This window comes from Corylus avellana, chromosome 2, assembly GCF_965113065.1.
Source record: "Corylus avellana chromosome 2, dhCorAvel1.hap1.2, whole genome shotgun sequence".
NCBI lineage: Eukaryota > Viridiplantae > Streptophyta > Magnoliopsida > Fagales > Betulaceae > Corylus > Corylus avellana.
In genome coordinates, this window is record NC_142491.1 from 47,285,839 (window position 1) to 47,303,786 (window position 17,948).

Here is a 17,948-nt window from a genome sequence, read left to right on the forward strand (position 1 = left end):
TGATACAAGGAGGACCCATTCCTCCAAGAAATTACTTTGCCTATATTCATGATTATAAATGCCTAACTACCGAACTACGACCATAACAGCAGCTAGAAGGGATTTTTTTTTTTTTTCCGCTTATTTACTAGTAACGAGCTTGCAATTGTAGGTGTCGAACGTGGCTTGCTGACTCACAAGCTTGGCCAGTGGGACTAAAAAAAAGGGTAAAATAATATACCCCAATAGCAGTAGGGCCTTCTGATGGGCTCCCAACTGGAGAAGTCTTCTGCTCTTAATGGGGCTGGTAAAAAGAACCTTTATCGTAGCCAAACTCTTTCTGATGCAAGTTATGATCCCGTGAGAAAAACCTTCACAATAACCCAATGAAAAAAAGGTGAAATGAGCAAATTGTTGTCATTAGAAAACTAAGCCACTGATGATAATATATTTTTCTTAGTTGGAGGAAAATAAAACGCATCTTCAAGTTTGAATTTAGATCCAAAATTGTGGAAATAAACAATATTACTACTGTGAGAAAATTGTACACCATTCTGCAGGTGTGGCATATGAGCTGGGTGGGCAAATACCCGACTAATCCAAACACGGATCCGGGTTGGTTTCAGTTACCCGCACGGGGCGGGTCGGATTGCGGGTTGCTTGTTTAAAAAAATCTCGGATACCCGCCCCGCCCACCCATATTCCAAAATATCTCCCTCTCCCTCAGTTCTCTCGCGCCTCCATCTCCCTCAGTTCTCTAACGAGCCACGCCTCCCTCTCCCTCAGCCTCACTCTGCGCCGCTCCCGCTCAGCCGTGCTTAGCGTCCACCGGAGCTCCCATCACAAGGTTTGTTTCTTTCATTATCTCTTTCTCTCTCTCAGTCTCAGCCATCGACCTCTCTTTGTCTCAGCCATCAAGTGTTATTTCAATTATTTCAGTTCGAGTGTTGTTATTCGTCTTTGTTTCTAACAAGTTTATTTCAGATCAATTCCGACTCCCGGCTTCCCACCGAATCAACCTTTCTCTCTGTCTCAGCCATCGACCTTAGGTAACGAACTTTGATTTAGGTTTTCTTAATTAGTTTTGATTAACACAATTCACACGTATAACAAAACAAACATATATAAATACAAAGGGTCTCTTTATATGCATGTCTTATTTTATTTTTCATACAAGAATCCAACTGTAAATGAGAAAGTGTGCATTTTTACTTGAAATTGCTAGTGGATTTCGGAAATGAGAAATAATATGAATCTTATTTTTAACATGAATGAAGTATTTGTAAATTGCAGTATTTTATAAATTGTTTGAATTTTATTTTTTTGAGTGTTGTTTGAATTTTATTTTTATACTTTGTAAATTGCAGTATTTTATAAATTGTTGATTATGTTTTTTTTTTTTTTCTCACGTATTGTAGACCCATGGATGGTAATTCGACTATTAGTTCTAGTTTTGCTTCTGCTTGTCCTGATAGCACTATGCCTCCCATTGATAATGACAATGTTGAAAGTGTTGGTGTTGGTACTCAAAATCCTAGTTTAGCTCTCCCACCAAAACCTAAAAAATATGAGCAAACATCAATGGTTTGGGAACATTTTACCAAGGTAGAGGGTGATCCCAAGGATCCTAAATCACACTGCAATTGTTGTAACAAATTGCTTAGTTGTCACACTAGAAGGCTAGGTACTTCATTCATGCTAACACATTTGAGGAATAGTTGCAAAAAATATATTGGTAGGTTTGATCAAAGTGATAAGTCACAATCAAAGTTGAGTTTTGAGGTTAAGAGGGAAGGACAAGGGGCAGTGGGAGAAGGATCTGTTGGTAATCTTGTGATTGCGAAATACAATGCTACAAAAGTAAGGGGAGCAATTACTAAGATGATAATTGTGGATGAGTTGCCATTTAGGTTTGTGGATGGTGAAGGGTTTCAGGATTTCATTAAGACAGTTGAGCCTAGGTTTCTAATTCCTTCTTGTTATACTGTGATGAAGGATTGTGTTAAGCTCTTCATGTTTGAGAAGGAAAAGTTGAGGGCAATGTTCATGACAATGGGTGCTCGGGCATGGTACTTCCCATCATACCAAAAAAAAGGCGGGTGTAAAAATAAACAAAACATTTCAAGAGAAAAAAAAAAAAAAAAAACCATGGAGACGTGTTTAGGTTTGGTTCATTTACCTATCAAAAAAAAGAAAAAAGAAAAAAAAAAAGTTTGGTTCATTTTTCATAGATGTAAATCGCTAAAGTTGTCACTTGAAGGTCTAGATGCTATTTTCATCTTACACCTTTCTTTTCTTTATTTTTCTTATTCATCCAAGACGTTTTGTCGAAAAGAATTTGAAATTAAATTATAATGAAAAAAACTTGCGCATAACGCAAGTTGTATGCTAGTGATTATAATGCCAAAAAATGAAAAAGAAAAAAAGAAGGGAACTTGAGAAAACTGTGGCTCACTCACTATTGGAGTCTAGGATTGTTTAGAGGGAAAGGTTTAGGTTTGTGTCCTGTGTGTTGTGTCTGTACAAGCTGTGGATGTCATACTTCCTCAAGCCCTAATGTGACGTCCCCAACTTATGTCTTGTACACGAATGATTCAAGATGTAGGCCATGCTAGAGAGGGGAAAAGGGAAACTATAGTACCCTGAGTCTTGGGTGAGAATGGTTATCTAACGTGGTCTTGTGCCTATACGGCACGATTTTCATTAAAACCCCTAAGGGTACGTAGATGTATGGAGGGAGCAATTTGATTACATAGCATATCTTGTAAGGAGTGATTTGAAAATTTTTGAACCCTAAATAGTGATTTGATAAAATGGTAAACCCCATGAACCTCTACAGTACTTTTTTCCTTAAAAAAAGAGTTGCAAAGTCTATTTTGTGTGCTATTAAAGGATTGTGTTGTATTGCCTAGGCCCATCTCTTTGTCATATTAATCCCTAAGTTACATACACACGCACATTTACTTACTTCTAGTCCTCTTATCATGCCGTTTAAAAACACTGCCTTATAACGGGAATTGGATGTGTCCACAAACCAGCCAACTGTTTGAATATTGGGATATTTTTAACATTTTATCTGTTGAAGAATATCACATTCAGCTGAACTTTGGCCATTTAAAAATGGTTTAATGGTTAGTTTAAGTCATGAAATTTTATTCTATCATCAATGGAGTTTTGCAATTGTTCTTTCTTTTTTTGTGCTTTTTATTGTCATCTATGTATATACTATTTTGTTTAAATTAGCCATATGGGAGATTCAATTATATTTGTTCTAGTTGATGTTTTGTGATGTGTTTTTAAGGTTGTATTATTATGCAATGTATTATTGTAACAATGGAAATTTGTGAGCCATAACTGATTGGTAAAGATTTTTTTTTTTGGTTCTTTTTTTCCCTCAAATTTTACACTTACTTCATCTTTTGTTATTAAATCTTAGTGTTACAAATATCAGCCATGGCTGAAGAAGCGGGTATGTTTATGGTTACCCAAACGATCGGCAGTGTTTTGTGCTGCAAATGTGGTATTCCAATGGCACCAAATTCTGCCAATATGTGTGTCAAGTGTTTGCGCTCAGAAGTTGACATCACAGAAGGTCTGCAGAAGAATGTGATCATAATTCATTGCCCCGAGTGTGACACCTACTTGCAGCCACCGAGAACTTGGGTCAAAGCACAATTGGAATCGAAGGAGCTTTTGACTTTCTGCGTGAAGAGGCTGAAGAATTTGAATAAAGTAAGATTGGTGAATGCGGAGTTCATTTGGACGGAACCCCATTCCAAAAGGATCAAGGTCAAATTGAAAATTCAGAAAGAGGTTCTTAATGGGGCAATACTTGAACAATCGTATGTGGTCGAGTATGTTCAGCAAGAACATATGTGTGAATCCTGTTCGAGGGTTCAGGCCAATCCAGACCAATGGGTTGCAGCCGTGCAACTGCGTCAGCATGTTTCTCACAGGCGCACTTTCTTCTATTTGGAGCAGCTGATTCTGAAGCACGGTGCTGCTGCCGCTGCCATAAAGATTAAGCAGATGGATCAAGGGATTGACTTCTTTTTCTCAAACCGGAGTCATGGTGTGAAATTTGGGGAGTTCGTTGGTAAGGTTGCTCCAGTGAAGAGTCGCCATGACAAACAGCTAGTTTCCCATGATTCTAAGAGTAATAACTATAATTACAAGTACACTTTCTCAGTCGAAATCTGCCCAATATGTCGTGAGGATTTGATCTGTTTGCCTCCGAAAGTTGCTGCTAGTTTGGGAAATCTGGGGCCTCTTGTGATTTGCACTAAAGTGACCAGCAGCATTGCTTTGTTGGATCCGTTCACCTTAAGGCTTTGTTTCATGGATGCTGATCAGTATTGGAGGGCCTCATTCAAGTCTCTACTCACAAGCAGGCAGCTAGTGGAGTATATAGTGTTAGATGTGGAGATTGTTTCTTCTGAAGTTAATGTTGGTGGCTCCAAGTATGCTTTAGCTGATGCACAAGTGGCCCGTGTATCGGATTTTGGGAAAAATGATACAATTTTCTCCATAAGAACGCATCTAGGCCATCTTTTGAGCCCTGGGGATTATGCTCTTGGCTATGACTTATATGGGGCTAACGGTAATGACAGTGAACTAGAGAAGCACAAGGGTCTGATCCTTCCAGATGCAATTTTGATAAAGAAGAGCTATGAAGAGAAGCGCCAGAAGAAGCGTGGGAAACCACGTGCCTGGAAGCTTAAATCCCTTGACATGGAAGTTGATGATAGAGGTAGAGGTGATCCGGAGAAAATGAACTCCGAGTATGAACAGTTCTTAAAAGATCTGGAGGAGAACCCTGATATGAGGTTCAATATATCATTGTACCGTAATAAAGAATACCAGCCATCAGAGGTAACATCTGTGGCTGATGGAGATGATTTACCTTCTATTCCTGTGGAAGAGTTGCTTGCTGATCTCGCTCTAAGCGAAGAGGAAGATGAAGGTGATGACATGAGAGAGTGATCAGAAGCTTTTGCTCTTACACTTAAGCCTTGTTTGTTCTCCCATTGTTATTAAAGCTTTAAAGCATTTGTTTTTGGGTGTGATTGTTTATGTTCTAAAGGCGGAATATGTACTTTAACATAGTTTTTTTGAGTTATTACTATTAGCCTTGTTTAAGTTTGGAAAGCCATGCTTATTTTTTATTTCAGTTGAAACTTTACCCTTCAATTGTTGATGGTAAATGGTAATTGACACAATGAAAGAAACTTCCTCCAAAAACTTAGGAATCTAAACATTAATTTTGGAGAAACCTAAAAATATTAAATGACACTAGTCACTTATTGAAATAGGTTTGAAAAAATTTATGTTCTTAACACAATGTCCAAGGCATGGTGTAATTAACTCCGGTTAAAGCAAATGCTGGTTTGAAGAGAACACTTATCTCAATTAAACTTGATTATAATTTCTCTATTTTTGTCTAGACTTATGGGCTTGTGCTAATTGGTTTTTCAGGTTGACATAAACAAGTGTCCCGTGTATTCCAATTTTAGGTTGGCTCGAATCCTTGATGGACGAACCCGGAGTTAAATGACTGATTTGACCAAATCTAACTGAATTTCATCCGATTTGACCTGCATTATTATTTTTTTTTCGCCTTGTAGGTGTTGTTGAGCCGATATTTGCCGATGTAGCGCAACATGGGTTGCCCTAGGCCTAGCCCGTCTAAAAGTAATTTAAAATTTTTTAACTTTGAAAGGCCATACCTTCTGTTTAAGGGCCCATTTTTTTTTATTTTTTATTAAGCTTAATGTAATTTTTAAAGGTGATAAATATATTAATCAACCTTAAGAAACAATGCCAAGAGATGAAAGTAAACACTAATTTTTATTTTGTTAATTTCTGAACATCCAAAATTGGTCACGAGACTCGCGACTTACAACTCGATTAGCAAGGTACATTGATCCTGTTCCCACCAAAAGAGTTGAGAAAAAAAAAAAAACGAAACAAGATCAAAAACGAAAACAAAAAGAAAAGAGCTTCCACTTCTTGGTGGGTGACTTGTTGCTCTCTTCAGAACTATCGTGGGCGCTCTTTCGTCCCATTGATCGAGACTGATGTACTGGATTACTTTTCTCCGTACGAATGGCTTGGTTGGAAAGAGACTCATCAGAAAGCTGCTTCTTCACGGTCACGGGTTTGTTAAGTTGTAATCCGTTGCTATCTTCTGAATTATCTTGGCCAGCCTTGACGCCGAAGATTTCATGTGGTAGAAGGATCTGGATAGCTGCAGGGGCAGGGGAATTTCTCTCCTCACGAGCGTCGACGCCGTACATTTCATGTGGGAGGAGGAAAGCGAAGGATTTTTTCTCCCTGCGACTGCCAGCGTTGGGACTGAAATCAGATTTCATTGGAGAATCTGCCGACTCAGACATCCTTGCAAGATTGATTTCTTTCTCTGTTGTTGTCTTCTTTGGCTCAACTCTGATTATATATATATAGTGAGTATAAGAAATCACTGCAAGAGTCGGTTTTACGTTGAAGTAGCGTCCAAGACATAGCGTTTATTTCCTACTTCCGGTTGGACTCTAACTCTATTAATCTATCTTTATTTTAGTCCATTGGATCAAGTGGCGATAGCCCATACATCTCACGGTCAGCCACGCTTTGGGCAATTAATTGTTTTTTTTTTTTTTTTGGGTAAGAAAATTAATTGATTGTTAATTATGAATTTTATCTTTGTTTCGTGGTTATTTGACTTTGTGCCAGCAGTAAACACCTAGACTCCTTTTTTTGGCCCGTCCATGTTATTTGCGCAAAGGTTTTTTCCTTCTTTATTTTTTAATCAAAAGCATATAATTGTTAAATACATTATTAATATAATTAACAGAATATTTAATATTTGTCGATAGAATAAGTGATTTTTTCTTCTTCTTTGTAATAGTAATATATTCAGAGGCATTATTGGCCTTTTTTTTTTTTTTTTTTTTGATATATCCGTATAAGAGGAGTGAGGGAGATTCGAACTAAAGACCTTCACTTGTTTTATGAGGCATGGTCCCCGATTGAACTTACACGTGAAAAGAGTTTGAGCCCACATGTGTGAGAGTGTTAAAATATTTATTAAATGATTAAATTTACTTTTTCCTTAGATTTATTTAGTCATTTGTTGGCTTTCATTTGGCCTAGCTTTCGTCCTTTGTGGCATTGTTTAAAACTCAGGCCAATTTGAGGCCTATAATTGGTTCATTATAGCAAGTTTTTGGCCTTCCAAGTTTTTAGAATCCTTTTTTGAGTTTTAGGGGATATTAGAATATATTTGAATTACCCTAAAGTTAAGAATTTGAAGAAGATTGTATTATTTTAAATAAGATTAGATTACCCTAACTTTAGTAATCTGATTATGATTGAATCATATCCTAATACAGCCATATACCAAATTGTTAAAGGATAAAATCTGAACAAATTAAGCATACCCCACAAAATTATTTGTATTTATTTTCTTTTATTCAGCTTTGCTTTTTATATTTCCATAGCTTTATATTCTTCTTCACTTACCAATAATTTTAATAGGATTAATAGATATATATGATTGCAAATTAAACAAGTATACTGCATTTACAGTTTTAAATTCTACCAGGCAAAAGCTGAAATGCTAACGGTTGGTCACTAAAAACCAAAAAATGTATGAGCATCGTGGCACAAATTCACAAACGTAACTAATTAAACAATATGTAAAGAAACCAAATCCACTATTACATTAATACAAGAACAGAGTACACAAAAATTCAAGATCGAACCTCTATTGACTCCTGGTGGGTTTGCAATTAATGTTAAGTTTAGATTTGATTAGCAACGCAAAAGAATTGAGGAAAAAAAAAAAAGTGCAAAGAATCAGAAACAGTGAATGGTTCGTGGTCGTTTTGGAACTCAAAAGAGCTTCTGCTTCTTGGTGGGTGTGTTACTTTGTGATCCATTGCTCTCTTCAGAATGAACGTGGCGCTTCTTTGTCTCATTGAAGAGTTCATGCGGTAGAAAGCGGCTTAGGAGAGCTAACTCTCGGCGAGCAATTTCATGTGGTGGGGGTTTTTTCTCCTCGACAGCGCTGAAACCGAAAAGTTCATGTGGGTAAAAGAGTTGAAAGGCTTTTCTTCTCTCCGTACTCAGACATTCTTGCAACATTGGAGAATCTGCAGACTCAGACATCCTTGCAAGAAGATGATGATGATGCAGTTTAGGAGAAGAGTGGTATGCAAAGGTTTGGGTTATTCTTCGAGACGCTAAGTTATTATGCAAACACTTGGTCGAAGGTGGATTTATATAGTGGGTATCAGAAATCCGGAGTCGGAGTCTCTGCAGGAGTTGAAGTAGGAGTAGGAGTCGTAGAGATTTATTTTGTTTTGGGCTCATAATGGACTTGGGTCAATTGTGGACTCGGGTCAACTTTGGACTCTGTTAATAAACCCATACTCTAAATTAAATAGAATTAGGCCATTGAATTCTATTTTGACCGCTACACATTCCTAATTCCTTTAGGGTACAGAGTACTAGACTCCTCCGCACACAAACCAAAACACACTGTTTTTCATTTACACCACCGATATAGATGCGCATCATTCAACAACTATTGCATAATTCTAACAAAATTAAACGCATACGGTTACTACCTTATTCGATCTATGAACAACTTTAACACCTTTGAAAGAGGGTCAAAAAGTCAAGCTTATTACACAACTTTCAATGGTAAAAGCATTATAATACAAGGAAGCCCTGTTCCTCCAAAAATTCCTCGCTCGTCTCCAGGACCATGAATGATTGACAAGGCCATAAGTCATGACAGCAAGATGGATATTTCTTTTCCTTCTAAACTCTTTTTTCTGCTTTACAAGCATCTAACAACGCAAAATTCAACTAAAACATGACAAATATCTATTTTATAATCACCTCACAACATTGATCAGATGGCAAAACGTTAAGGCAGACATAATGCATCCCCTTGGATAGACACCCAAGAAGCTGGTATCCAAGCAAGAAATATGACCTCCAAAACAATGGTTACCATATAACTTCTTTTCTTTGCCTTCCTTTTTGTCAGAGGAGGGAGTATTTGTTCAAGAAACAAATATTCACCATTGATTCCAGCAAAAAGCAATTATCTCCTTAATCAGGGTTCCTTCAAATGTTTCTACCACGAACCCATCGAGCTGAACCAGTCTTTGCCATGCCAGAATAGTAATCGCCCACATTTGCCACAAAAAGTGGATCCCTATCTTCAATTTTGAACTCATTACTATTACTACCAGTGGCATTTCCCTGCTCTGTCTGCTCTAACTCTTTTGTTAGATCCTCCATTGTCTTCTTTAAACTGGCTTTGCTCATCTGACCAGCTTCCCCAGTTGAGATTCCAACCATTGTAATCTTTGGAAGAAATGGGTTCGGCAGTAGGTTTTGTTTTATGCATTCCCTTGGTGAGTCTTCCATTTGGTATGACTTTTTTGACCACAGATGACTAAACAAACCTTTAAAAGGCAACCTGAAATCGGGTTTGTGTCGGTTCGCTGGAATATCATCTTTTAATGCAAGTTCTGAAGTGCCTTGGTGTTGAGAATCTTTACTATCATTTTCCATTTCAGAGTTGGCAAGACATTTGGCCGTCTCAAATGCCCTCAGAACAGAAGCTGCACTCCTGTAACATAACAATGATATTGTTGATATAAAGGCAATCAAGAGATGCAGAACCCAATTACATTCTAAACCTTAATAATCAATGGGAGAAGCTAAAGAATGCAGTAGACGTACCTTTTCTCAAATGAGTCAACCATGTAAGGGAACTTCGGTTGTATGCCTGTGGCTTTCCGCAACCACCTGTTACCAAGGATCACTTTGTCAACTGCATAAAGGAGCTGCATTTCAGCAGCCTTTGAAATAACGCTCAAAGGTATCCCAGGATTGCCCATCTCATCCATCAGTTCTTGAACCTGTTAATTCATAGCAAACAAGAAAGATTACACATTACTGTAGTAGGAGGGTAGTTACTTAACAATGTTTTTATTTTTTACTTAATCAAAAAGCAATAGAAGGGTAGCAGATGTTGTTCAACTTTTTCTTTTTCTTTTTCCTTTTATATCTTCATCCATTCATATATTCAATTTCTATTGCAGAGGAAGCAGTGACACTTCTGGCAAGCATGACTTGAGCTTACATAGACCACTATGAACTTACATACAACAACTGAAATCATTATCAAATACTGTGATTACAGCAAAGATTCACGAGTCACAAAGTTCCTGAATCAAAAGAGTTAATAGAATGAACATGACATTTCTGGATCCCTGCATCTGATATGTTATCACTACTGGGTTTTTGACATTCGATATTATTCCAAGAAGTAATAACAGATCGACGAATTTCATACCTCTGGAGGCTCCCACAAGCTATCACTCATCTCTTCAATTACTTCTGCGGCGAGGTTGTCATCCGTAACATCCCGTCGGCGCTGCGTGTGCCGAGTTTGAATTAAAGAATGGAAATGTTGGTCAACAGATTCTTCAAGAATGTTATCCAGCACATCTTTATCAAAGAAGTAGGGAGTATACCTGATAGGAAAAAATAGTAACAGAGTGAGCATTAGCAATTCAAAAATACAGTTTTATAGAAGAAAAAAAAAAAAAGAGTGCAATGACCAATAAATAGGTTATATCTAGATGAATTTGCAGAAATAAAGATGCAATATGGAAGCTAGCCTGAATTGGAAAAATCAATATCCTGAAGTAATCTCCACATAAAGTGAATATGAACAAGGACTCTATCATGGATTTCTGACCACATTTTCCATAGGCCCTTTTATCTCTTCCTTCTCTAAGCTCGGATTCAAGAAGAAGGAATCGAGAAGAAAGTATCAACTAGAAGACATTAAAAGGAGCAAAACAATCAGCATTTCCGTTTCCAACAAGAGAAGACTACCATACTTGACTAAAAAGAAAATGAAAAAAATAGGATTGGATTAAAATAAAGACCCAAATCCTTCAAAGAAGATTGAATTAAAAGAAGAAGAAAAAGAAGATCCAAATCCATCAAACTACTACGCCTACTTGTCAAATTGCTATGTGAAAAAAAGATGTCCACATTTTAAACAGTCAAACTAACACTACTATTATATTAAAAATAAAAATAAAAAAAATAAAAAAAGAGCAAGAAATAACCAACTTATAGGTAAATTTAATTACATAACCATTACTTTAACACTCTCCTTCCTTATGGGCTTAAACTCCTTTTTAATAGGTGAAGCCTAATACGTGAAATATTTAATTTAAATAGGGGTGAATTGACGGAGTCAAGGTTCGATTTCAGACCTTTGGCTCTGATACCATGTTAAATTACCAGTTATCCCAAAAGTTTAAGATTGTACGAGGAAATAAATTTAATCACTTAACTATTTGTTTAACACTCTCCCTCACGTGTGAACTCAAATTTTCTTTTAATAGGTGAGGCCCGACACGTGGAATATTTAATTTAAATGGGAGGTGAGTTGACAGAGTTAAGATTCGATCTCAGGACCTTTGGCTCTGATACCATATTAAACTACTAGTTTTCCTATAAGCTTAAACTGATAGGAAGAGGTAAATTTAATTACTTAACCATTACTTTAACAGTTAGAAACCTAAAACTATGTAAAATGAGCATACATGGCAGAACTTACCACTTAATTCCATCTGTAGTTGCTATTGCAATATCCAAGTTTTGAGCACTAAAAACTGGAACACCATCAACCTTTTTGCTTCCACCGTTCTGTGGAATTGTCTTCAGAAGCTTGTTGGCAGCCTTGACCTGCAAAAATAGTTTTAAGTATAAAAAGAAATGCTAATTTTTTTTTTTTTTTTTTTAAAAAAAAAATTTATTATATATATATATATATGTATAAAATGCTAAATTCATATGTATAAAATCACATGAATTCTGTACTATACCTGTTTCTCATTTGGAACAAACTGGAATAAATGAGGCTTTTCCTGCATGGCACATATTGAACACCTTAAAAACTCATCCAGAAGGAGATTAAAAAATGAAATTCAATACAAGAAGACAAATTTAGATAACTAAGTTTAAATTTAAAACCCATTACTCAGCACGTCCTAGGTATCACTGATTTGTATGCATTCTCTAGATTATTTCAACGGCCAAAACAACACACGTGCATATAATCATTGGGAAAGAACTCATTCAAAATAACAAAGATCTAAGGATTCATCTTTCCAAAACAAGATCCAACACGGTTAATCATGCAGCTGAACATACACATCTTCAACTGCACTCATTCGCAAATAGGTTGTTCCTTGCTTACATCAATATTATAACATAAGCTTGCATTCCTATTTACATAAACTTTACTAACAAAAAGCTTCATTAAGTGTCTATTTCGTTTAATGGTTTCAAAACGTACGGATTGAAAAAAATAGCGATTTCAAAACACAGTTAACCAAAACACAATTTTTAAAAACGCAGTTAAGTATTTAGTAAAATCATGGTTTGGCCAAGTCAGCCTTTCTCACATTTTCATACAGTCATTCCGTTTAAAAACACACTTTTATCTTGCGAAATCATGGGGCCAAAAGCATCGTAAATGTAACCAAAATATAGATGAAAGTGTCCAAGTCACATACTGACATAATGAAGGCCATTAGCACAAGTAGAAAAGCAACCTGAATGTGTACATTTATATGAACATAGATTATAAATACACAAACAAGCAGTACCTTGAAATGCTCGTATGCTAAATCAAGACGGCAGGCACCCACCACGCCACTCGGAATATTCAACCTTTTAACGTATGCCACTACAACACAAAGAACGAATAGAAAATGGTCTTTCAAAACCATGAACAGGTGTGATGAAGTTGGATAGGCGAAAAGCTGCTATCAAAACAAACCTGCATCGCCTAAATCCATGAAGAAGCGGAACACAGGGCCGTTTCTTTCGCTCTTAGTAATAGTTGCGAACATCTTCTTAAGCCAATCGGGTGTTCTGCAAATTAATCAAAGAGAATTCCAGTCAATGCAATTGCAGAAAACAGCCTTGGATTTAAAGGAAATTATGAAGGGTCAAGGGGGGCGTACCTTTTAGAGAGGAAAGGAATGTCGAAGTGGGTAGAGACGGCCATGAGACCGGTCCCGGAGAGGTCACACATGCTGAAGACCTGGCCCACGAAGGCGGGCCCACCGCCCTTAACGGTGGAGTTGAGCCCGGAGATCCTGACCGTCGAGGGGAACGCGGAGGAGGTGCTTGAATCGGACGGTGGTGATGGGTCGCCGCCCTTGCCGGCGGAGAGACCCGAGTCGAATGGCGAGTTGGGGGGGAGGAGGAGTGGGACGCAGAGTTTGGAGGTGGGTGGGGGTAGCGGTGGGGTTGGAGAAGGCGACGTCGTTTTATGGGAGGCGAGGAGGGAGAGGAGGTTGGAAGTGGTGGATTGGAGGAAGTGGGAGATGGGTTCAGTTGGGAAGGCCATGGGGTAGTGGTGGTTGGTGTGGATGGTCTTGTGCGACGAAGCTCAGATAGAGAGAGTGAGAGGGAAGGGGGATATGGCTTTGGGATTTTCATTTCCTGATGGGTGGTTTGAATTCCTGTTTCGCTAAAACCCACCAGATTTCATTGCTTAATTCGCACATTACTTCCAAACATCACATTATTATTACTAATACTTAATCAAATGGTTTTTTTTTTTTTTTTTACTCACTCTCACACTCTTAAATACACATTTTTTGAAATTACAGTAAAAATTATTATTGACTCAAATTTAATAATGATCCATTTAAAAATTTAATTATAATTTTCAATATCATGTCAATAAGTACACTTGAGAATGAAGGAGGAAATATGTGTAGTATTTCTGGATATATAGAATTTCATGAACACCATCCATGATTTTGTTATACATTTTTCTTTTCCAAAACATTTGTCATACATTTCAAATTATCTCTACCAAACCAAAGACATTGTTATGGTGTTTTGGGCCATTTTTTCCTTTTTAAAGGTGTTTTGATGCGACATGGAGGTGAACTTTGTTTTTTTATTTTAAAGAGTATTTTATATTTTAAATTGTTTGTTAATGTTTTACTCGTGAGATTAGAAAATAAGAGACAAATCAAAAACACGAACATAGCCAAATCTTGGTGTGAGGTCTTTAATTATTTTGAGTCTATTTAGTACAAGTTGGCTTGCCTTCAGTAAAAAAAATCACTAGAAATCTTCCTATATAAAAATATACAGTAGAAATTGTCTCCAATAAAAAAATAACTAAAGTTCTCCCATAATCTTGCATGATAAACTCGTTTTGCTGGACCAAATTCTTTGCGTTGCCATTGGAGCTCAATGACTCCTTGGTGACCGGTGAATGGTGATCCTCATACTTGTTCACTTTGGAAAAGAACTGTTTTTCTTGTAGGAAATTTATCTACTTGACTCTATCTTTAAAACATATAATTTGCAAATGGATTTTTAATATGATTAACAGATAAATGCATTCTCACGTGCATTTTAAAAAAGGTAACTTTATCCATTGGAAATGGTTTCTCCTGGCATGTATTCGCATTTTGTTTGTTTACATACTGCTTTTGAGTTCTAGCCCTTAAAGATGTTAAGTTGCATGAGTAGAACGAATGTCATAAAAGGTACAGATATTCACAGGTTAAAATGTCTTATAAATAATTTTTAACTACGCAGGCTCATGTAATTTCAAGAAGCCGTTCTTTCTTGAAGTTGATTTCGGACATAATTGTCTAATTTACACCCATATAATATGAGAAAGGAAAAACAGGGAAGAAGGTCTAAAAAAAACGACTAGTTCCTAATGCAGTACATCCTATATCGCTTCTTCGAAAAAGGGCACAAAAATTTGTTTTGCAGTGGCTATTTGAGTTTAATCGCCTCCAGATACACTCAAGGAGGGAGACAACAAAGACAGCATGCTATTGGCTTCCTGAATCACGATTGCAACCATCCAGGAAGGCCAGGCAGCATAAGTTCAATGAGTGCCTACACCATCTTGGAACACAACCCGACTGAGATCACAATGAGCTTTTCAAGTAACCTTTAGTTCGGATACTCGAAAGAACGAAACGGGCACACCGGAAAGTTCTCACCAACCTGGAATCCCAGACAACTTGTAAGAAATGAACATATGGATAGATATGACATGTTACACCTCTGACTGTCAAGAAGAAGTGTTAACTTCAATTTTTATTTCATCTTTAGTTGTTTCAGCTTCCTCGTGGAATTCATTTGAAATCTGACCAGTTTCCTCATGCTTGCTTACATCTTTGCTAGAATAATTAGCTTTGATCTCGAGTTCATTGGAACTTGTTTCAGCTTCGTCATAAAATTCATTTGAAGTGTGGTCCGTTTCCTCATGCTTGATTACATCTTTGCTAGAATAATTAGCTTCAATGTCGAGTTCATCTGAACTTGTTTCAGCTTCCTCGTACATATCATTTGAGGTCTGGTTAGTTTCCCCATGCTTGCTTGCATCTTTATCAGGAACATCAGATTCTTCTAGATGCTTTGCTCGAATTTTAACACGTTTTCCTTTGATGTAACGATATTCCCATTTTGGTGGTGGATATTTCTTCTTCAATTTGTTGTATTTGTCCATCATACCCAGCTCTTTGAAGACATTTCCAATCATTGAAACAATTGAAACATTTGGTCGGACACCAAGCTCTTCCATGTCAGCAAATATCTACAAGAGAATATATGCAGAGCATACAATATACAAACTACTATCAGGTCTTGTGGCCAAACAAATGAAGTTCAGAATCAAAATAAAGGTAGAATGATGGTCGACGCTGTTAAAACACTATGTTGATCAAGAAAAGGAGTCAAGACAAGACTAAACTTGGCACAACAAATACAGAGATGCACTTAATTACTCTCCAAGAAAGATGAAAAGAATAGTTTGCTGAATCTGCAAAATCAAAAGATAATGCATTAAATGTGATAGATACAGCAAAGCTCCATACCTATAACAATCATCACTACTAGATGTGATAGTGGTAAAACTTCTTGATGGATATTTGTGCAGACTTTTAGACCATGCAATCAAACACTTACTGATAGGAAAAAAAAAAAAAGTGTGCAGAGGTCGATAGTTCATTTTTTAAGATCAGAATATGAATTGACTACCAGGTGTATTACTTTGCAAGGTTGTCGCCGAAGAATCACAATCTAGAAAAGGATAAGGTGTGGATTATAATTACTAGAGTTATAGGATTTCTGGTTTGTAACCTGTTGTAGCAGCTCAAATCAGACAAGATGTCCATCTACAACAATGTCATTGTAATCATCATTAGTTCACCTCTTACACATTCTATAATTACAGTGAATGTCTGCTTGTATTGTGATCATCATTAAGGCTTCACCTCTTACACATTCTATAGCCAGAAGCTTCGTACATCAACCACTAGTGTTAACTTCATGACTATGAAGTATAAGGTGGCGCAAGGAAAAATATATATTTGTTTATATAAGTAATTGGCCCCAAGGAAGGGGGAAGGGCACATGGAAAAATAATATAATCTGAAGGTTCATATATAACACATACAATAGGATTGGAGCACATGATATCAAAACAAATAGATATTAAAAATAGATGACATAGAGATACCTCAAACATCTTCTCATGCATGCCCCTTTTATGGTAAATAGAAATCATTTTATCAAAGAAAATACGAGGTGTGCTTTCCAAGTTGTCCATAAATAATTTTGTCCAAAGCTCCTCAGCTTCATCAAGTCTACCATCTTCTGCTAAGGCATTTAGTAATGTGAAATAGCTCCCCATTGTTCTTCCTTGACCTTTGCTTAACATCCACTTTGTCACCTACAGCCCATATGTAATATGCTTTATTTGATAATCGAAAACCATTAATGAGAAAGAAAAATAAGTTGGTCTAACTAAATGTACCTGAATTATTCTCTTCCATTCTCTCTGATTCTCAAGAGTCTTCAGTGCCTTCTTCACTGTAACTAAAGGAAACTCTAACTCCCAGGCAATGAATGAATCAAGAGCCCCGTAAACTTCCTCTTTAACATTTGACAATTTCATAATCTACAAAAACACAGCCCTCAGAATGATTGTTTCAAGAGAGCAGTAAACAACTTTGCCCGAGCAAGGAGAGACTGGATTTTTCTTGGGTCGTTAAATCATCATATATGCTGTGAAAATCTAATTAGAGGAGAACAAGACCAGGGGAAATAAAAAGCAAGCTTACACAATCAACAAGATTCGCTGACTTGGAAACGGTCCCAATTCTCTTTCTTGTTTTCCACACTCGAGGATATCTTGGTCTTGGGCCTTTTGCAGCACATACCTGAATTTTTTTTTGGTATTGGTTAAAAAATAAGATCATTAAAGTAAAGTTCAGTTTGAATGCCAAGAAATAACAAGAACAGAAAAGATATATATATATATATATAATACAAATTCCCAGTTCCCATTTTCTATCTTATCTTCGCAACCAAAATAGAACGAGTATGTCTCTAATATTATCAACCAAAAGTTACAATATTAAGAAACATGAGAAGCTTACCACGATGCTTCTTGTACTCCTGGAAATTTTAATCAATTCCAATCTTTTGGCAATGAGTGGCGGAGAGCATGTCAATGTAAGCATCCTGAGAAAACGTAAACCTCATAATAATCATTGAAACCCAGTTTGGAAATTAATACCAGAGAAACTTTCAGTAGGGAAAGTGTGTCTCTCACTGAACCTACAATTAGAATTTTTTTTTTTTTTTTTGATGAATCACAAATAGATGTTAAGAGAGAGAGAGAGAGAGAGAGAGAGAGTTACCGGGATGAACTGGAGAAGAGCGAGTGGTTGGTCTGTGAGAAGGTGTGCCTTGAAGAGGGAGATTTTTTCAATTTATTTTCGTTTCTTTTCCTCTCAAATTTTCTTTCCGTTTCCTCGCATCCAAACAGGGAAGATAGTTTCTTAACGTTTTATATTGGAGTTCCAATA

General features: G+C 36.8%; 3 protein-coding genes across 3 annotated transcripts; 1 reads left to right on the forward strand and 2 right to left on the reverse strand.

Moving 5' to 3' along the window:
- Positions 1–691: 691 nt before the first annotated feature.
- LOC132165079 (uncharacterized) lies at positions 692–5,169 on the forward strand. Its single transcript, XM_059575585.2, has 3 exons — positions 692–826; positions 964–1,028; positions 3,416–5,169. Exon 3 carries the CDS (start codon positions 3,433–3,435, stop codon positions 4,960–4,962), a length of 1,530 nt encoding a protein of 509 aa, XP_059431568.2. The 5' UTR covers positions 692–826; positions 964–1,028; positions 3,416–3,432; the 3' UTR covers positions 4,963–5,169.
- Positions 5,170–8,552: 3,383 nt separating this feature from the next.
- On the reverse strand, positions 8,553–13,540 carry LOC132185081 (Tic22-like family protein). Its single transcript, XM_059598906.2, has 8 exons — positions 13,053–13,540; positions 12,866–12,960; positions 12,693–12,772; positions 11,907–11,948; positions 11,639–11,766; positions 10,355–10,535; positions 9,739–9,917; positions 8,553–9,625 (listed from the first exon to the last, which is right to left on the reverse strand). Exons 1-8 carry the CDS (start codon positions 13,439–13,441, stop codon positions 9,115–9,117), a joined length of 1,605 nt encoding a protein of 534 aa, XP_059454889.2. The 5' UTR covers positions 13,442–13,540; the 3' UTR covers positions 8,553–9,114.
- A 1,117-nt stretch (positions 13,541–14,657) lies between these two features.
- On the reverse strand, positions 14,658–17,895 carry EMB1417 (Pentatricopeptide repeat (PPR) superfamily protein). The gene is made up of 6 exons (XM_059598899.2): positions 17,781–17,895; positions 17,517–17,601; positions 17,199–17,297; positions 16,892–17,035; positions 16,595–16,807; positions 14,658–15,670 (listed from the first exon to the last, which is right to left on the reverse strand). Exons 2-6 carry the CDS (start codon positions 17,598–17,600, stop codon positions 15,146–15,148), a joined length of 1,065 nt encoding a protein of 354 aa, XP_059454882.2. The 5' UTR covers position 17,601; positions 17,781–17,895; the 3' UTR covers positions 14,658–15,145.
- Between the last annotated feature and the right edge of the window lie 53 nt (positions 17,896–17,948).

Excerpts from the sequence above, each read along its gene's own strand:
- EMB1417 (XM_059598899.2), bottom strand. The coding sequence starts at position 17,600 with ATGCTTACATTGACATGCTCTCCGCCACTCATTGCCAAAAGATTGGAA. Across the intron at positions 16,808-16,891 it reads AATGGAAGAGAATAATTCAG|GTGACAAAGTGGATGTTAAG; the intron begins GTACATTTAGTT and ends TATGGGCTGTAG. Across the intron at positions 15,671-16,594 it reads TGCATGAGAAGATGTTTGAG|ATATTTGCTGACATGGAAGA; the intron begins GTATCTCTATGT and ends ATTCTCTTGTAG.
- LOC132165079 (XM_059575585.2), top strand. The coding sequence starts at position 3,433 with ATGGCTGAAGAAGCGGGTATGTTTATGGTTACCCAAACGATCGGCAGT.
- LOC132185081 (XM_059598906.2), bottom strand. The coding sequence starts at position 13,441 with ATGGCCTTCCCAACTGAACCCATCTCCCACTTCCTCCAATCCACCACT. Across the intron at positions 12,961-13,052 it reads ATTCCTTTCCTCTCTAAAAG|AACACCCGATTGGCTTAAGA; the intron begins GTACGCCCCCCT and ends ATTAATTTGCAG. Across the intron at positions 9,626-9,738 it reads GTTGACTCATTTGAGAAAAG|GAGTGCAGCTTCTGTTCTGA; the intron begins GTACGTCTACTG and ends GTTATGTTACAG.